We start from the raw sequence: 18,962 nt of genomic DNA, 5'->3' as shown, positions 1-18,962 counted from the left end.
TGCCCGGCCGGAGGGAGCGGGGGGCGCCGCCGCCGCGGCCCGCAGCAAAATGGCGCCGTCACCATGGCGACCGCACTCCTCCCCGCCGGCGGCCGCAAAGCGGGGCGGCTTTACGGCAGCGGCGGCCGCGGGCCCGGCGGCGCCATGGAGGGCGGCAGCGGCGGCAACTCCAAGGGCAGCGGCCTCGGCGGCCTCTTCGGCGCCGGCGGGGCCGGGTACTCGCACGCCGACCTGGCCGGGGTGCCCCGTGAGTAGCCGGGCGGCCGCCGGCCCTCCCCCGAGGCGCGGCCGGGTGGCGGGGGGCTGAGGGGCTGCCGGGCTCAAGATGGCGCCGCCCGCTCCCTTCCCTGAGGCGCAGCCCGCGCGGCGCGTGCGGGGCTCGCAGCCCCGCTCGGTGCCCGGCCTCGGGCAGCCCCCGCGGGCTGACGGGGCGGGGGGAGGCGGCCGCGGTGACCGAGCGTTTCTTTTCTCTTCCAGTGACGGGAATGAGCCCCCTGTCCCCGTACTTGAACCTGGACCCCAGGTATCTTGTGCAGGTGAGCGCAGCGCGGGCCGCGGTGAGGCGAGGTGAGGCGGTCACGCACAAAGACCTCAAAATGCCCGCAGTGCTCCACACTGCGTGCCCGGCTTCAGCCCTTGAAAGAATCATTTTTTTACGTTGTTCCCACTAAAAGCGTACAGTGCCGTGGCATCTAGAAGAAAACCCACTTTAATATAGGCAAGGCAGCTGTGTCAGCGCACTGCTGTTGAGCAGAAGAGGCCTTGCTCTCCTTCCTTCCCGCTCCAGGCACATGGGCCCAGCACGCCTTGCACAAGTTGGCACACCCTCCCCCGAGCCCGTCCAACCCCTAACAGCAGCCAGGAGCTCTGCAGTGCACGTGGATCGCCGCTCTGTACTGTGGCGAGCTGAAGCAGTTGACAGAGATGTTCAGCCAAAACCTGATACGGGTTCCACAAAGATATGTGCTGTCATCACAGCAGCCATAAATCTTATGCTGCTTTTCCTGTGTCACTTCTCAGCTGGAGTGAAGCCCTTATGAAGTAAAACTTTGGGTTTTATTCCCATAGAATAACATGGCTATTGCACTAATGACTTTGTAGTAATTAACGTGATAGCCTACAATCCACTGTGAGGAAAAAAAAAATAAAAATCCAGTATTTCTTTTTCAACAATATTTACCAAAGGCTGAAAAGATTCAAGTTAATCCAGTAAGGATGCATGTCAATTATTTCATTTATTTATATATGGCTTACATTGTGTGCGAACGTGAAATTTTGCAGCAGTAGCACTGAAGGTCAACCATTGCATAGTATCTGCTAATCTGTGCCTTTTGTTTCATGGCACACCGGGTCACCGCATCTTTTGTAAGTGGAAAGCTCTGAATGTGGTAGTGAGGGCTGTTTTTTCTATTTCTTTCACTAAAAGCTGTTCTAGTCAAAATTGCAACCTAACATTCTTGTAACGGTAGGCAACAAGGGACATTCCAGCCAGACCCAGTACAGCCTCTGCTTGGAAGGGATTCACTGGCACAATTATCGTGCTTGCTGTTGTTGACTATTCAATAAAAAAAATACCAAGAAATTTAGACTTCAACCCAAAATACCCTCCAAAGTCATCTTATATAGCTCTTGTATTTAAAGAGCATCAATACACTTTCAGAACACTGAGTGAATAGTTCTCCCTGTGAAAGCCAGTGTTTTTGTTGAGAATCTTTAATTTTGATCCTGCCCTTACAGGCCAGGAATGCTGGCCATAATGAACGCTCTAGTGGTGGTACTCATGACTTTAAAACCTACTTTCTTTGTTAATTCCTTAATGCAGGTTGAAACCAATGCGTTTTCTGCAATGCTTTTGTTTACTTCATCAGGCATCCACTATAAATAGGCACGACATTCTGCCACAGAACTAGAGAGTGGATTTCCTAGGTTTTTGTCTGTGCAAAAACAGACACTACATACAGTGATTGCTCAATTTCCACTTTTTGGAGAATAGTAAAAGCTGTAGACAAATCGCTAACTAGCGTATACGCCACGGTTCTCCAAATATGTAGTTACAGAGGAGATAAATATGTTACAGGTTCAGTTTATTAATACTATATTCATAATTTTAGAAGCTGCATGTCCTTCTCTATTACGATCCACCCTTAGTGCCAAGTATGGACTAAGAAAACCAGTTAGAGTCAAATTCCTTGTGCCTGCAGTTGTGGTGATGCACCAAATAAAAAGGGGATGAATAATACCATGGCTAGAAAGCACAGAAACATAAAAAAAGGTTTTAATGCTTAGGCACCTTATCAACATGTGTACATCTTGTTAGTGTCTCATAATGAAAAAAGTGCTTTGGCTGACCATACCTCTACCACGTGCTAATTAGCAGCAGGTTTTTTTATCGGTTCATCTTTTTAGACTAATTAGTTTTATAAGAACACAAGCTTGTCCTCATGGGAGAAAGACAACAAATGAAAAACTGCCAGCCTCATATTTTTCATGCCTAATCATCACTGGTTTTGAATGCATTCCTTACTTTTCTCATTTCTTCACAGTAGGTCACATATCTGAGTGCAGGGAAATACTTTGTATAATACAAGGACGGTTTTCCCTTTATTGTCAAAGTAGTGGGAAGCCTTAAGCATTACTGCATCCGTATAGGCTGCTCGGTGAGGAACTACACAGACAAGAGGAGAGCCTTTAAAGTACAGTGGGTCTTGTATTGCCTGCTTAAAGATAATAAATAAGCAAATAGTTGTCAAAAAAAAAAAACACAGAATATAAATTTCATGGCTGCCTGATGCCATTTATAAAGTTATGACATCTGGAAAAGAAAGAGCACTCAAATCAGTTTATAGTTTTGAAGTATTTCTGTTCTTACTAGAATAGATAAGTTGCATATTCCATTTGAATGCTGCTGTAGACAACAGGTATCCAGAAATACTCATTGTATCTGCTTTTCTTTTAGAGCATTGCATGCATTTAAAAAAAAGGCCTACATTTCAAAGCAGGTACACAATACAAAGTTGTTTGTTTGTTTTCCCCTGCCAGGATACAGATGAATTCATCTTGCCTACAGGAGCCAACAAAACTCGGGGTAGATTTGAGCTAGCATTTTTTACCATTGGAGGATGTTGCATGACAGGTAGGTGGTCATGTTTGTACGTTTCCCAACTGTCCAGATGAAACTGATTACAGCAGTAACTAGAGATCTTAAGTGTCTCATTCTGCAATCTTTATGTATAGTCTTGCATAAACAGCTATTTAACTTCACACTGTACACTTTGAATATTCTCAATGCCTGCTTCTGATACTGTCTTTTTGTTCATTTTCTCCTGGTAACGCCAGGGGCAGCATTTGGTGCACTGAACGGTTTGCGGCTTGGCTTGAAGGAGACTCAGAACATGGCATGGTCAAAACCTAGAAATGTACAGTAAGTGCCTTACTGCAAAATAAAAAGTTCATCTTGGTGACAAAGTTTTTTCTTCTAGCTTGCACAAAGATCCGAATAAGTTGCAAAAATAAATGTATTTTTTGTATCTTTGGTCAGGACAAACGAGAGTTGGTATTTATCAACATCAAGTTATGAAACACTTTTAGTTATAAAGTTGTTCAGTTCAAGGTTTTTGCTTTTCATTTAGTGACAATCGGTAGGTTCCCTGACTTATGTTTAGTACTTGAGACTAGGTTTCTATTTCAATATTTACTGGAAATCTATTGCAACATATAAAAACACTTATGAGTTGAAAATATTTCCAGAAGAAATGTAGTTTAATCTGAGATATTTCCCCCCCCCTCACATTTATTTAAGAGCAAGTTCTCTGCATTCCTGAACTTTTCAAAACCAGAAAGAGTTTGGAGGAATGGGGGAACCTGCCTGGATTTGCATTAGAGATGAAATTACCGTCTGCTACTGAGCAAGCATTGCATGGTACAGTTTTTTCTGGATCACAGCCTCCACGAACACTCATGGCATTCCCACGTTGTCACCTTCTCTGATACTTTGAAATATTGCAATAAAACTGGGGACACCTTTTTCATGCAGTTTGCTACTCCTAGAGTTACTGGTAGTTTAGACACAACTAAAATAACAAGTGGCTGTGAGGAAGCCACAGTAAATCAGAGAAGTGAAATAACTGGGGGAAACCATTCTCATTCTTCCAAAATACTTTGGAAGAGGTAATTTTAGAGGAGGAGTTCAGTATTTCACAGTACCGTTTATACTAGCTGCACTCTTTTTAAACTATTGAACCAAAGTATTTCCACTAGAATTACATCTCTTCTGTAATGTTCTAGATAAACAGAATTGTATCTTACGCATTCATGATGAGCTGAGTCAAATACCTGTTAAGTGTGACTTTGATGGCTCCAGCCCAGCAGGTGGCAGTCAGTGCCCAGGCTGCTGTTTAGCCCTTGCCCTTTAAGGGAAAAGGCACATTGAAGGTCATCATCGTCTTGAAGCAGCATATTAAGTTCCACGTTTTCCTAGTCAGAGGCAGGGAGGTGACATGCATTTCTAGATTTCCTTTAAATTTTATCCTTAATGTATGCTTCTTTTGAAATTTGAATTTTGCTACTAATCCCCCATCATCGGATAGCTCATGGTATGTCATAGATGTTAAAGTTAGAATTTTCTCATCAATTCTAAGCTTATGGAATATTGACAAAAAAAAAGATGGGGATTATAATCTCAATGAAATTATCAATACCCCAGTCTCTTGGGTGTTCTTCTGATTTCAAAGTGAAGTTTTCCATGATAATTTAGCTGATTATCTAACCACATTCGGAAATGGCCTGTGTCTGCTAATGAAAGTTATAAAAGAGGAAAAGTAGCAAGAAATGAACTCAAATCAGAAGGAACACAGTGTGTGATAGTGTCATTTCATTAAATGATGCACTAAACTCCAGTGGTAGTCAACTGTCCAGAGCAGCACAGTGCCTGTGATGGTGTTACACTGCTGGGAGATAAATGTCAGTCACTTCTTCTGGCTGTTGTCTCCGTTCTGGAGACAGCTGAAACCAAGGAGAAGTGGCCTTGTGCTTCCATGAGAGTGTGCTAAGGGCTTGCTATCCCTCTAGTGCTAGTCCGGAAGCATACACGCAGAAATGTTCAGGGTACCTTGCTTTTGCTGTGTGCTGCCTTTGACAAGTGGAAGCACAGAAGGACTGCCTCTTTTCCTCCTGATGTGCTCTTTTTTCAGACTTGCTTTTGATATCTACTCCATTTTTTCCCTGACACACAATGCCAGTTTTGCCTGCAGCTTCTGGAAGAGCACTCTAGCTTTCTTAGAGCTCTTCTACCCAGTTAAATCAGCATAAGCATATCAGTCATTCCCAATAGCTACATGAAGTCACTGCATAACAAACAAGGTACTAAGGTTAGAAAGTCATTTGTAAGGAAGAGATCGGACTCTTGGTATGGTGCAGGTCTGACTTGAAAGAAAGATATTCTTCTTAAGACTTGACAGGGATAAATATTTGCCTCGAGTATTGCATCCACTGTCATTTGTAGTATTCATGATAGAAGAGATTGTACTACCGAGTTGTGTGCTTCTCAGCACTGCTTTGTTTTGGAAGGCTTTTTAGTTCATTTGTTCAGTTTTATTAATAAATGTGTAAACACTTTACACCTGCTGTCATAAACCCTATAGCATTAATTCTTTGGATGCTCCTTCAATGTAAACATAGTACTAAAGCTTTTAATACCTTTTAAACTCCCTTACAGAATTCTAAATATGGTGACAAGGCAAGGAGCATTATGGGCCAATACTTTGGGATCTCTGGGTAAGTGAACTTGTTATTTTATGGGAAAATAATTTATAAAGATGTAACTATTTGAAGGCAAAGTGTATCCTTCTAAATGTTACTTATGACTTCCCCCAGGAAAAAAGAAATGCAAAGGTTCCTTTGAGACATGAGGTTGTTTCAGCAGACACTGGAAAGGAATTAAAGGCCAAAATTGAGTTTTAAGCACAAGTAGCCAGAGGCCTGTAATTAGAAAACAGTATTTTTAGCATATTAGAAGCAAGAACTCTTGCTATGGAATAACAAGAATAACAGAAAACTGTAGGCAATGCTTATTTGTTATTAAGTTTCAGTTAATTTTGCAACCTAAGGCAAAAAAAAAAAAAATGAATCCTTTTGAAGTAACCTTAACAACCTAAAAAGATTTTGGTCATATGAGCAATTGCCTAATGTCTGTCTCCAGTTAAAAAGTCAAAATGTTCTGTGAAAGTAATGTGATAGCAACTACAAAGATTTATCCTTTTATGGTGGTAGCTTAGAAAAATTGCAGATGATTCTATCCCACTTCAGATCTAAACATTGCTTATAACTAAGACAGATTGAATTACTACTGGTTAAAAAGGGGCAAAGAGCAATCAAAAACCTGGTGTGAGAAAGAAACTTCTCTGTAGGCTGAGGTTGGGGAGAGGGGAGAATCACATGGTTTGCCTCAGAAAAACAACTTCTTAAAAGTGAAGGGAATAACTAATGCCCTAGAGAACAAACCCTTGGGTTTGTTCTGTATATTCCCCTCCTGCTCCCCAGTCTTAAAAGAACAAATGAGGCTCAGATACTTTGAAAGGAGAAAGAACTGATGAAAAGAAGTTACTTTGAAGTAGACTAATGATGGGACTCATTACACCATAAAGTGGTAATGGAAGAAAAATCATCGATATTTTAAAACAAGTTAAATCACATCATAATCCATTCTACAAATATTTTAATTTTGAAAAAATACTAAGCACAGGCTAAGTTGCATTTATTACATTTTTTTTTAGTCTTATTTTTAAAGAGTAGGTTAGCTTGCTGCTTAATTCAGGCATCAACTTTTGAGGCATAATGTAGAGGCCATGGCTAGAGACGGGATCCTGGACTACAGCGGGCATGACAATTTCCATAGGGGATGCCTATTGCCTAGTAGTTTTTTCTCTCTCTCTCTTTTTTTTTTTTTTTTTTTTTTTTTTGTGAGGGAGCCTGAGGTGGGGATTTTCTTTTTCAACTCTAATCAAAACATGTCTGAAAGATGAGATGCAGGGACACTGCAGTTCAAGGTTCATGGATGAGTGACACATTAACTGTTTCTTTCAGCTGTGTTTGAAGAAAGATTACTCAAGAAGATATTTGTGCATTCCAACAACAAATTGTTATTTTCCTTGTAAAGCATAAGCTCCCGAGTCACAGGGTTAAGCAGAACTGATATTTTGGGAGTTGGTTTGAGCTCTGCCTTGTCCTGGTTATGAGACATCTTTGAAAAAAGCTGAATTATTTTTGCATATGATTTCACTTCTGCAGTATTTCTGTGTCTCAAATTCCTTTTGTCCCTACTGACAATTTTTGTCATTCTGTTCCTAAGCAGACCCACATTAACACCTGGGTTAATGTGGCTCCTCCTTTCCGTCATTGTTTATACGACATGCTACTAAGACAAGGAAAATATCATTGCCTATGCTGCATGAAAAAGATGCTTTTGTCTCATTGACTTTAATATGGTTGCTTATGAAGAACTCAAAGCAGAAGGAAGGATTTTAATTCTTGGAGGGCCAGGGCTGAAAGTAGCAGTGTCTTTTTCACTTTAAGACACCGACCTACTCCTGTTCTTTGTAACCGTGAAACATATCACAGGACTCCTTGTGGGTAGATGGGGAGCTTCTCCTTTCTTCAGAAAGCCTAGTTTATATGTGCATACGTACTGGAAACCCATGCATTACACCCTGTAATCCTTCTGGGACAGTCCTCAGAGTTTTCCCGAGCCTTGGGACAAGGCTGTCATATGAGGCAGAGGTGAAGCAATCGTAAATGTCAAATCCTAAGCAATGTAATAAGCATATATACAGGAAACGTAGGCCATTGATGTCCAGTCCTTGATACCATAATCTGAATGCTACACCTAAAAAACTTGCATTATACATATATTATAGCTTAGTAGTGTCATGCAGAGGGCAATATAAAGCCTGCCAGTATGGAGTTAAACCTTCAGAAGCTTTATAAAACAATTGGAACTAGGAAAATAGGCTTAAGCTTCTGTCAGTGCTCTAGATATTCTGTTTGTTGGGTCTTGAGGTAGCATTTTTCACGATGTCTAGTACTAATTTCTACTTTATAACCAAATTACAGCTAGAGAAGGAAAGATCATCTGTGGAAACAAATAGGTCTGGCATAAAAACCACAGACAGAATTTGGTAGAGGATTCTCACCCTTTAAGAAAAGGGAAGAATCTGTGCATACTCTAAGTATTTACACTGACCCTGAATTCTAAGCCTTACATTTCAGAGAATGGGACTTTTAACATGGCTTTCTTAATGCTTTTCTTTTCCAGCTCTACTTTACAGTGCATTTGGAGTCGTCATTGAAAAAACACGAGGTGCAGAGGATGACCTGAATACCATAGCTGCTGGAACCTTGACAGGAATGCTATACAAAAGCACTGGTAGAGTGACGGAATATTTCTAGTTTTCCTCTTGTGCTTTATTCTTCTTTTAAGATTATTAATTTTCCTAAATACTGCTTTGTTGTGGTAATAGAGAGTATAAAAATGGTTCGTTAGGCACAGAACTGGAAGGTAGCTGTTGCTATGTCACTTGCAGCAGGTTTCGCCTTGAAGCAATCAGGTTGTGTTCTGTATATTCCTCACCTCCCATCCCAAACCTCCCCTTCATTGTGGATGGCAATTCCCATTCCCTTGTATCCACTAGCAGACTTGAGAGTGTTGGTTTTTATTCCTGCTATACCTGAAAAACATGGCTAAGAATGAGCTGGGTGTGCATTTTGTATGATCTCACTATAAACCTAAGTAAACACTAGGCTGTTTATTCAGTATATAACAAACAGAGGCTTTCAGGATTATTGTTAGGTCTGTGCAAGTTAGAAAGAAAAGGAACTTGTATGAAGTGCAAGTTTCCCATCAGGAGTCTTAGCTACATGAAAAACGGCTGGGTTAGGTCTCAGTTATTTGCTAGATTCAGTGAAGTTAAGTATCTTCTTTCAGCTAATGGAAATTATTTATTTATGCAAGTAAAGAAAAAAACGTAGGTTGATGCTGTCAGATTGAGGTTAAGCAACGACCAGATATATTAAAGTAAGGTGAGACTGTGGCCTTCTCTAACCGTAGATGAAATAGTGATATTTGTCCAGTACAATTCTAAATAATTTGAGACAGAATTACTTTTGAAATGAGAGTTAATTAAAATCACTTGCAAGGAAGGTTAAAAAAAGCACACAGTAATTCAGATTTAATACTTGAGAAAAGTTTTTGGTAAAGCTGAGTTTTTATGGATTCACATCATTAAAATGTGCAGAAAAATCAATATATTTGTAAAGATGTAACTTAGTTGTTTGTGCAGCTGTTGCCTTATGGTAGGACTCTACTCTTTGCATAGTGATCAAGACCAGCAAACAATGTTATTTGAGAACAGCGTGGATTTAAGGTTAGCTGGCTGATGAATACTGAATTGTTTGCAGAAGAGGGGGGCTGAACTGCATCAGCAAAGCTTCTGCTAACACGTATTCCAGGCTCAACAATTGAAAAAAATGCTTTTTTTAAGAGGATTATTGGGTACCACAGATTGACATTACCATGGGAAAAAAATACATGAGTTTTAAGTATCTTGGTAAAGGTTAGATTGTATGTTACTAAGGAGATAGTTTACAGCTAACCCATGTGCTTTTGCATACCTTACTGAGCCTTAGTGCCTTAGAAATATTCCTGAATGTCATCTGTATATATAGAACAAGACAGCATGAGAAATCTTATTCTCTTCTTCACCTAACCTAATTAAAAGCAAAAGTAATTGGCTTGAGCAGTCTTGTAAGTGCTAGCTTGTGCACTTACCCTTGCAAGAACATATGGCTCTCTTGTAATGTTACTTATTTGAATTTCATGAGTGATGTGTCAGATTGCCAACAACAGCAGGATAGGTTGGCAGTATCGAATTCTAACATTTTCTGTACAAAGTCATTAAGGAGAATTGCCATCTTGCACTCCAGAGGAAGCTTCCCCCGTGCCTTTCAGAAGTAGAGGTGGCATGATGTGCAGCCTCTTTTGGTGCTGTGTAACCATGCATAAGTACTCCTGTCACATGCCATCATCTGACATAATAATACCTTCCCCGAGCACAGTGGCACTTCTGTTTTGTAACATAAGATCTATTGAGGTAATAGTCACACTGATAAAGGTAAACATAGTGAATAAGTTTGTGTTCATTACAGTGTTGTATTTCAAGTATGCCTCCTACTTAAGGAGGAGGAGGAACTAAAGGCACAGGAACTAAAATGTATTTTCACCATATATAGGGAATTTGAGTGGCAAAGTAGATCTTGAGGTAAAGCCTTAATTCTGGAAGTGTGAAAGATATCTACAACTGTTTGAGGAGCTGAATTCCAACCTTATTTTCTTCCATCCCCCCTTTCTCTGTTCTACCCATCTTGCTTTTTCTCCCATGCTTCCTTTCCTGTCACCTTATACCAGAGTGCCCTTCCTAATTCAGTGTGGTAGAGCTTCCTTTTAAAGCTACACCTTTACCCAGCGTCAATACTTGTATCTAAAAAGCCTGAAATACTTAGAGCCATATGCAAATGATCAGTTCATATCTGTGGTGTGTATTAAGCTTGTAATCATGGGGTTTTGTGGAATGCCATGTTGTGTTGGCATTAAAAAAGAAAAATTGGAAGGCTGAAATATTTCCTATAAAGCCCTCATCAGTTTAGTGACAGCCAGAAGCTCCCACAAACACCCCTTATCAAATCAAGACTATTCTGTAATTCAGAAGGGGTGGACACAGAGCTGGTAGAGGCAGCGTTGTTCAAGCACTCAGAGTTTCCACTTCCATCATTTCTGTTTTGTAAAGAGGTAAGGAATGTGTTTAAAAGAAACTGTATAAAGGAAGGCAACTTTTTTGTTATGACTTCCTGGCTTTTTTGTTATGACTTCCTGGCATAGCACTGATGGAACAACATCAGCAATTCCGCTGCACAGAAAAAAAAATCCCTTTGTGTATAATACAAGCCTCCCTGAGACAGAGTTTCTGAAACTGGAGTGATGAAGCCTTTGGTGAGGGGGATGAGTGGACAGAAGGAAAGATTTCTTGAAGGTGAAATTTGTTGCCCCAAACTGGTCCCAGTTTTCACAAGTTGTCCTTGCAGAGGTGTTATCATTACCAAAATACTAGCAGTCAGAAAAAAAAAAAAAAAAGGCTTTCTGAGGCACCCACACTCTATAGCCATTGGTTTGCAAGCAGTTTTTGTGCAAAGCTACCTAACTCACACAGCTTATGCACAGAGGTCTAAAAAGCCTGCAGTGAGGACTGTGGACGTTCTGCCCTCCTATGTTCTTTGGAAGCAGGGTTAGTCACTGAAAGTTCCCCATTGCAAGTGACTGAAGCAGCTCAGCCCCCAAGGCTTCTGATGGGCCTGCAGTGAGTCAGGCGCTGTCAGCTCACCACAGTTAGCATTAACGTAGAACCCATCTCGGGTGTGCCTTAGGTGAACAGATGTGTTGAAAGCAGAACTAGTTAGAGGAACTGGAGGCAGCACACCTCTAGCTTTCACACTGGTTTGAAGTGAAATTTAATTCTAGGATTATTGGCTAGCTTTTATCCCAAATGTAGCATTACCAAAGTACAGCACTAGCTAGCTACACTAAACTTTGCATTTCATGAAATCTACACTGCAAGCTCCCACCCTGACTTTTATCCAGAACTCTCAGTTTATGGATGGATGAAAAAAAAAAGTCTTTGTGTTTCCTTGTCAGTGGCATACAAAATAGTGTTGCAACATAGCAAAACTAAAACAGGATTGACTAGATGGCAGTCTGATTCCCTAAGTCCACCAGGATGGCTTTTCCTTCTAATCAGACGTTACTCTTTATTCTTCAGCTTCAAACCAAGGTAGAAAATGAAGGTCTGTTAGTTCTGCAGCTCAGAACAAATACATATTTAGCTCTTGTATACGTTTTCAAGCTCTTTTCTAAATCAAACATCTTTCATTTTCTCATTGTTATACTGGACTCTGAAAGTAGCAGAACTCCAAGCGCTGCCTGTCCCTGTGCACTCTGCCACTTATTCCCCCTCACCCATCAGTGATGCACGTGGTTCCGGCCATGTCACAAAGGTACAGGTGGGTGAGGATCCTACCCGCCTTCTTCGGCTAACGGTATTGATCCGTCAGGAGGAAAGATACCGAACCAGGTGGGACTTTGCTCTGACCCAGGGTGACAGGCAGTGGTTTCTCACTGAATCTGCCGACATGGAGTTCACTGAACAGAAAAATTAAATAACTGTTAACTTTTATCTGAGCATTACTCAGGTTGTAGCTGTTCTGTTTCTTAGATTTTTTTTTTCCATTGGACAGCAGAGGAGATAGGAGCAAGAACAGACTAGTCCTTTGGACAAATTAAATTATTTTGTTTACTGTACTTCTGTGCAGTAGGGAACTGATAGGATTCCTCATGCTTTTGCACAGCAGATGGTACATCATTTAGTATAAAATCGTTCCATCTGAAGAGAAATGCATGCTGGCAATAACTGAAGGCAATAGTTGTCCTTTTAAGACCTCAGTCAATATATCACTAATTAATTAAGAAGGGATAAATATTATATTGCTAGCAGTAAAGTCTAGACAGAACTAAAGATCAGTGTTGTGACTGCAGCAGGTAGGAGTTGAGGGCAGCTGGGTAAGCTAAGTACATCTACAGCTGTAAGAGGATCTTCCCTTTGGGTTCAATCTTTTTCTTAGGGCCAGACAGGCTTCTCTCAGTTCTGTTTGGGAAGGTGGGGGAGATGGAAAGGAGCTGTTTGCAGACTGCTGCAGGTATGGCTCTGGGATATCTTAGTTTTCTGCGTTATTTGGAGAAAAGCAAGTAAATGGTTTGCTTCTGAACTTAAGCTTTATGTCAGCCACTTTAGAAATGAGTAATCTCTGTTAAAACCTCCTTTAACATCATAACAAGTCTATAGGACTATTAATCAAATGGTGCCTGCTGAAAGAATTTTGATTCAGATCTGAAGTGAGCAAGATAAGGGCAAATTCCAAGCAGATGTTCAAGGTAACAGCTTGTCAAGGCTTTTTTTTTTTTTTTTTGGTTACTTGAGAGTTCGTGTCCAACAATACTCGTGGCCACTGAGTCAGCGCTGCCATCTGACCAGATCTGCTAAGCAGAAACAGCAAACGAAGCTCTCCCTGCTGCAGAGATCTGCAGGGTTCGTGCTGCCTTTTACAGTACCTGCACTGGTCTCCTGTAACTAAGTGCTGCTGGCCTCACTCAGTAAGATGGAATTTTACTGCATGCCATACAACTTCAACAGCTTTAATAGCTATGAATTGTAAATTGAATGGTAAATGCTTCCATTTTTTCCTAATGTGGCCTTCTCAACATGGTTGCTACAGGAAATTTTCTCACTTTCAGGCTCTTGTTTCTGTGTTTTCACCGAGGTACTGTCTGAGCTGCAGCGGTTTGAAAACAGAACATTTCTCTGCAATGTTTCTTGCTTCTGAAAGGAAAATTATTACAGTTTCCTCGGTAATTCCTGAACCCACAGACTTGGCCCACACTTAAAAGATTTCATTAAATTATTCCCATGGAGCAACAGAAGGAAACTCCTAGAGTTTTCTCCTGAAATGGGACCACCCACAGATGTTCAACAAATATTTGTCTGAAGGTTCGGAGTGTCCAGTTAGCTACCACCACACTTCAATTTGGAATCAAAGCTGAGGTTGCCTTGTACATCTGGAAAATCAACCCTTTTAAGTCATTTTAGAAATACTTTTGTTCCTAGAATCCCTAAAGGAAGGGAAGCTGTTTGCATTCTGAGTATCGGAGAGAAAGGCAAAACTAATTATATTTTAGCTGTTACAGTGCTTTTGTATGGCAATATAAGGGTCTGGGTTTTCAGTTAAGGTATTTCTAATGTTTACCATTGGATGTTCTTGCTTTAAATATCTCACAAAGTGATAGTGAAGTAACACATTCTGAAAATAGAGGCAGTGAGGTCCTAAAAAAAGATTTTGTTCTTATGTTATATGATGTAGGTCATGGTCTTCCTTACTGTGAGTCAAATGCAGTGTTAGAAGTGGCTCCTGCCACGAGAAATGCAGAGCTGTGCTGTTAGAGTGTGGAGTCACTGCAGTCTACTCTGAAACATTTCATAGGGACAGAACTCTGGTGGAAGGGTGCATCAGCTGCAGCCAAGCAGCACATGAAGTTGTCATTTTAGAGATCATCAGATGGTCCTTCAGAAAGCCACAGCTTCTCAACTGCTGTGAAAGCGGCCCGATCTCAAAAATACCTGCTTTCACAAGTGTCTGTCAGCTGGAACTTTATCTTACTCCAACATGCAAGATTAGAGGCTTATAACCACATTTCTAGCAGGGTTTATCAAGGCAGACTTGGTATCTGAGGCTTGCAAAGGGTGACTGTAGAGGAGGGGTGAGAACTTGGTCTATCGTGGAAACACAGCTGAGATGGGAGTGGAGAATTTTATTTTTTTAAACACAAGGTAATCTTCTCAGAGGGCTTAATATTTCCTGCCCAGCAACTGGGCTGCATTCTGCAGTGCATTGCTGTTTGATGTTTGCCACAGACCTGGAGGTTTTTACTCAAATGCAAATGTAACCAGTTGTGGAGAGGAAAGTTCTTTCTTTAATCTTTTTTTTTTTTTTTTTAATTTACTTTGGGTAGCTCAGAGACCAAGTTACAGGGCAGGGTTTTTTTGTTTGTTTTGTTTGTGTTTGTTTTTTTTTTTTTTTGTAAAACTTCATAGCAGAAACAGAGAACTTGTTAAGAAACACTTCTCATGGGGTTCCTGTTCTGATTTCTTTCCAAACTAACTTGTAATGCATCTAATATGAACTGCACAAGGTTATTTTCTGTTCATGAAAGGCTTCTACTGAAACATCTTCAGCGAAGTCGTAGGTACCATAAACTGGCTACAGGAGCCACAGATTGCTTTAGGCCTATGCAGTTGAAACGTTTTAAGTGGATTTAGGGTTGCCATCCTCACCTGGTGTACTGCTCCTGGCACAAAGGAGGTGTTAAGAGGTGTGTGTATTTCCATATGCTGAAGCCATCTTAGCAGCACCGTGCCCAAGTCTGTATGGATGCTACAAAATGGCTCAGCTATCCAAATTAAAAATATTTCTCTTAGACAATCCTAACTTCCCAGAACCTGAAACAAGGCTTGATCAGTCTCCAACCTACCTTTCTTCCTTAGGAAGAACACCATTTCAAGGTGAAAAGAGGGAAATTAGACCTGGAGGTCAAGGAAAGGGCCTACAGAAACAGCCATAGCCCTGTACTGCATTGTGCTCTGTGAGGATGTTCATGTTTCACGCATTTCCCTGTATAGCTGCAAGAGGGTAGGAGCCCTCTTTTGGAAGTTTCTTCCATGAAGAATTGCTACTTCACATAAACAGCAGAACACCAGGCTCGTGTTTCATTCATTTTTCCCCACAAAGTAACAAGCATTCAGTATTTTTACAGGTAATCCCATACATCAGTGTTGCACAAAGTGTCCTTTAAATGTCACCTGTGGCTTTTTGCCAGAAGCTGTTTGCAGCTGGATTATCCTGTGCACACCATTGTGTACTCAGCTGCAAGCCCTTCATGTGAAAAGGCTTTTTGTGCAACAAACTGAGGATAAGTTACCAAAAGCAGGCACCTATATTTGAGTCCCCTTAAAGCCTGGTTTAGGCAGGTAGGTACCGAAGTGGCACAGCTTTCCGTACTGCTTGGAGCTTTGCTTAGAGCTGTTGAGCTCTCAGCAGTTAGGGCAGCAAACTCGTATCCCTAAAAACCCAACCCACAGCCAGCCTGGCAATGAAGCTTCCGAGCAGCGTAGCCAGCTGTGACCTCTAGTTCCAAGTCCGAGTGCGGCTGTGCCCTCTGCAGCTTCCTGGTTCCGCTGCGTGCCCAGGCAACCAGAATTGCTTTAACAGCTCCGCTGACATCCATCTAACCTTGCAACACATGTAAGGCTGCCTCAGTGTAGCTGCAGCCAACAGCTTCCTGCCTCACTACAAGCCTAAAGGCAAACCTGTGAGACAGTTTATGGGCCATAATTGGGGGGGAGGGGGGGGTAAATCACCAATTGCTGGGATGCATTTCCTTTCAAAGACTGAGCAGCTTGAATCCCACTGTCAGTTTTGCCAATAAAGCAGGCAGGTTTTATCTAGCTGTACATTGAAACTGTCCTTGTCCTATATACTGTACACATATCTGGCTTGCTTAGTTTGGGATTGATAAACATTGCAGAATCAAAACTCAGTGAATTTTCCCCAGTGTTGGAGGCTCAAGTGCTCAGGTGTTCCCAGAACACACTGCTAACTGCACACAGCCTGACCAAGGTTTGAGTAAGCAGCTTTAAGAAACATGTTTGTCCATGTGACTCAGTTTTTGCCATTGCAAGGTGACTTTGAAGATGAATAGTAATAAAAATCGAGAAAGTTACCCAGTGCATGCCCTAGTAAATTCTTGCCAGTTGATCCCTTTCATCTCCACCTCCCCCTCCACCAAGCTCTTAAAATTCCCAAAACACGAAAGCAGCGATAGGCTCTGTCTGATGGCCCTCATGACTCTCTAGTGCCCCAGGTTATGTCTACAGCAGCTCCTGTTGTGGTCAGTTATTACTGTGTGAACTGCTCTGTAGTGCTTTGCTAAGGCCACAGCGCCAATACGTCAGCAGGAATTTGACAGGCAGCCAAACCATCAGAATTAGTGGGTGGATTAGGGAGTTACCTCTCCTGAGCTTGGGAGCTGGTTTGATGGGAGGGTGGAAGTCTCACAGGTACCCTTGCTGGAAGGTTACTCTAAAAAAGCAAACCGGTGTTCAGATGTTTCTGGATTTGGACAAATTCCTGGAAGTTGCTGCAGTTAACCATTTCTTGGAAGCAAGAACTCTGAGTTTTAATCTTTTTCTTTGTAGGTGGAGTACGTGGGATAGCACGCGGTGGTATCGCAGGCCTGACGCTCACTGGCCTCTACGCTCTGTACAACAACTGGGAGCACATGAAGGGCTCCATAGCCCGGCAGTCGCTCTGAGCAGGGCAGCCAGCGCTGGACAGAGGACACGGTTGCAGTCACCAATCAAATCAGTTGCAAGACCTGTCTGGTGCCCCTTCCTATTTTATTTACAATTAGCGTGAAACCAAGGGAAGCTACGCTGGGAGGAACCTCTTGACACCATTTGGCTGGACTGGCCCTTTCCCTCCTGCCAGCTGCTTGCTGGAGGCAGCAATATTTGTTGGACCCGCGAGTGAGCAGAGTGGCCACTGAGATAGAGTCTCCCTGACATGCTCGCCAGCTAGCCCTGGGCCAGAGCTCCACAGCATGCTCCAGTCCCGTAGCTGTACCTGCTGCTCGGTTGGGTGGCATGTCCCACCCCGACAGCGCCTCCTAATAAAGTCTGTGTCCGTAGAGCTGCACTGCACTCCTTCAACACCCAGAGCTCCAGCAGCGGCTGGCACAGGGCAAGGCTTGGCACTCGTGCAGCTCAGGATAAGCTGTTAAAAGGGATACTGGAATTAATAAAAAGGGTGGTACTTACGCAACACTTCTTCCTATGCTTTGCTGTTCCTGCTGCTAAGACAATGAGGGGCTGCTCCTTAATTTAGTTTAGAAGGACTGCTGGGATAGAGTCATGAGGGAGTTGGGTGAGAGGAAAAGAACTAATGGGTGATGCACAATGGTAGTGAGGCATACTGGGCAGGGGCTGGCTGACCCTGCTCGCTGACTTGTAACCAACACAAAAGTAGTTGTTTTTTGGTGCTGTGCCTGAAACCCAGTAACTGTTGCAAGACCCCTGTCATTGGGTTATAAAAACATTTAGGCCTTCTAGGACCTTAAAACTTGTTCAGCCAATAATCAGAAACCAAGACACAGAAGTGCTACTCTTGTTTTCTATTACAGGATTTATAATTAATGCATTCCCTTCTACCTCCCTAAGTAGTATTGGTAGGTTATTGGCAAGATAGATAGATATACGTGTTCTTCAGTGTTGAAGCAAAAGCAGGTATGAAGTATTTTTTGCAAATGAATTGAATGGTGAATTGTGAATTAATTTGCTAGTTAAAATTATTGTATAAAAGCTATTTAAGTTTTTAAGTAGGATAACTAAATAGATCAGAGATAATGCAAAGGTCAGGGAAAAAGGCAAGAAATGTACTGTACTGCTCAGCAGGTAACGTAATGCAAAACTTTTGATAACTATGATATACCCAACAAAACAGAAACAATAGGGCAGTAGAAAAAAAGTGTAAGTGCTTACCTTTCTTTCTCTCTCTGTCAAGAAACCTTTCTTGAGGAGGAGAGGTCTGAAGACCACCTTCTTATAGCAAGCTCTTTAGCTAACGAGCCTTCACAGTTGACCTCAGTTAGCTTTGCTTGCTACCAGCTCAAAGCAGATGCTCCATGCCAGCACTGAGCTAGATGTAGCACAAAGGAAAGCAGACTGTTTTCTCACCAGCATTGTCAATGTTGTTTCTTGTTGAACCTTACTTACGTTCTGCTTTCTTTCAGTAGGTTGTGTATCAGTGTTGTGGTGTAAGAGTCAGCCCGCCTAGCGCATACTCTTTTCAGGGCTGTACCACAAGAAACTCTTGTCCTACCTGCAGACTGCAGAAAGGTGACTGGGGTGCTAGCTGCGCAGCAGGACACGAGAGAAATGCATATGTTTTTTTTTTTCCTCCAGGCTGCTTTTTCTCTCCTCATTGGCATCAGAGGGATCTTCCCCTCCTGTGCTTCTTGGTTTCATTTAATAGGATTTGTACTCCTATGCGCTTAACAACAGAGGCTTGTTGGCCACTTCTGGGGCTGCTGGTGGAGGAGGATTGCTTTTAAGTGTCTGGAACTTTGCCAGGTATCTCGTATTTTTGCTAGAGACTTTGTCAGGAATGAAATGTGACCCAGGAGCTCTCTGCTCCTAGCTGAAATAGGAAAGCTGTGAATTGGAGCAAATGGCTTTCCTCCTTCAGCTGCACTGTGG

The 18,962-nt window shown here is 42.1% G+C and overlaps 1 protein-coding gene and 1 non-coding gene across 2 annotated transcripts; both read left to right on the top strand.

Annotated features, from left to right (window-relative positions):
• Nucleotides 1-135: 135 nt before the first annotated feature.
• LOC116491574 (mitochondrial import inner membrane translocase subunit Tim23) lies at nt 136-17,529 on the top strand. Its single transcript, XM_032191671.1, has 7 exons — nt 136-247; nt 478-536; nt 3,040-3,133; nt 3,337-3,421; nt 5,714-5,772; nt 8,309-8,419; nt 16,905-17,529. Exons 1-7 carry the CDS (start codon nt 145-147, stop codon nt 17,018-17,020), a joined length of 627 nt encoding a protein of 208 aa, XP_032047562.1. The 5' UTR covers nt 136-144; the 3' UTR covers nt 17,021-17,529.
• Nucleotides 4,892-5,089, top strand: LOC116491662. The gene has a single exon (XR_004253505.1). It is a non-coding gene; the product is annotated as a small nucleolar RNA SNORA74 (small nucleolar RNA).
• Nucleotides 17,530-18,962: the final 1,433 nt, after the last annotated feature.

This window comes from Aythya fuligula, chromosome 7 (assembly GCF_009819795.1).
Source record: "Aythya fuligula isolate bAytFul2 chromosome 7, bAytFul2.pri, whole genome shotgun sequence".
In the NCBI taxonomy this organism is placed as follows: domain Eukaryota; kingdom Metazoa; phylum Chordata; class Aves; order Anseriformes; family Anatidae; genus Aythya; species Aythya fuligula.
Note: the sequence above shows the minus strand (reverse complement) of the source record. Positions and strands in the feature narration are given on the sequence as shown.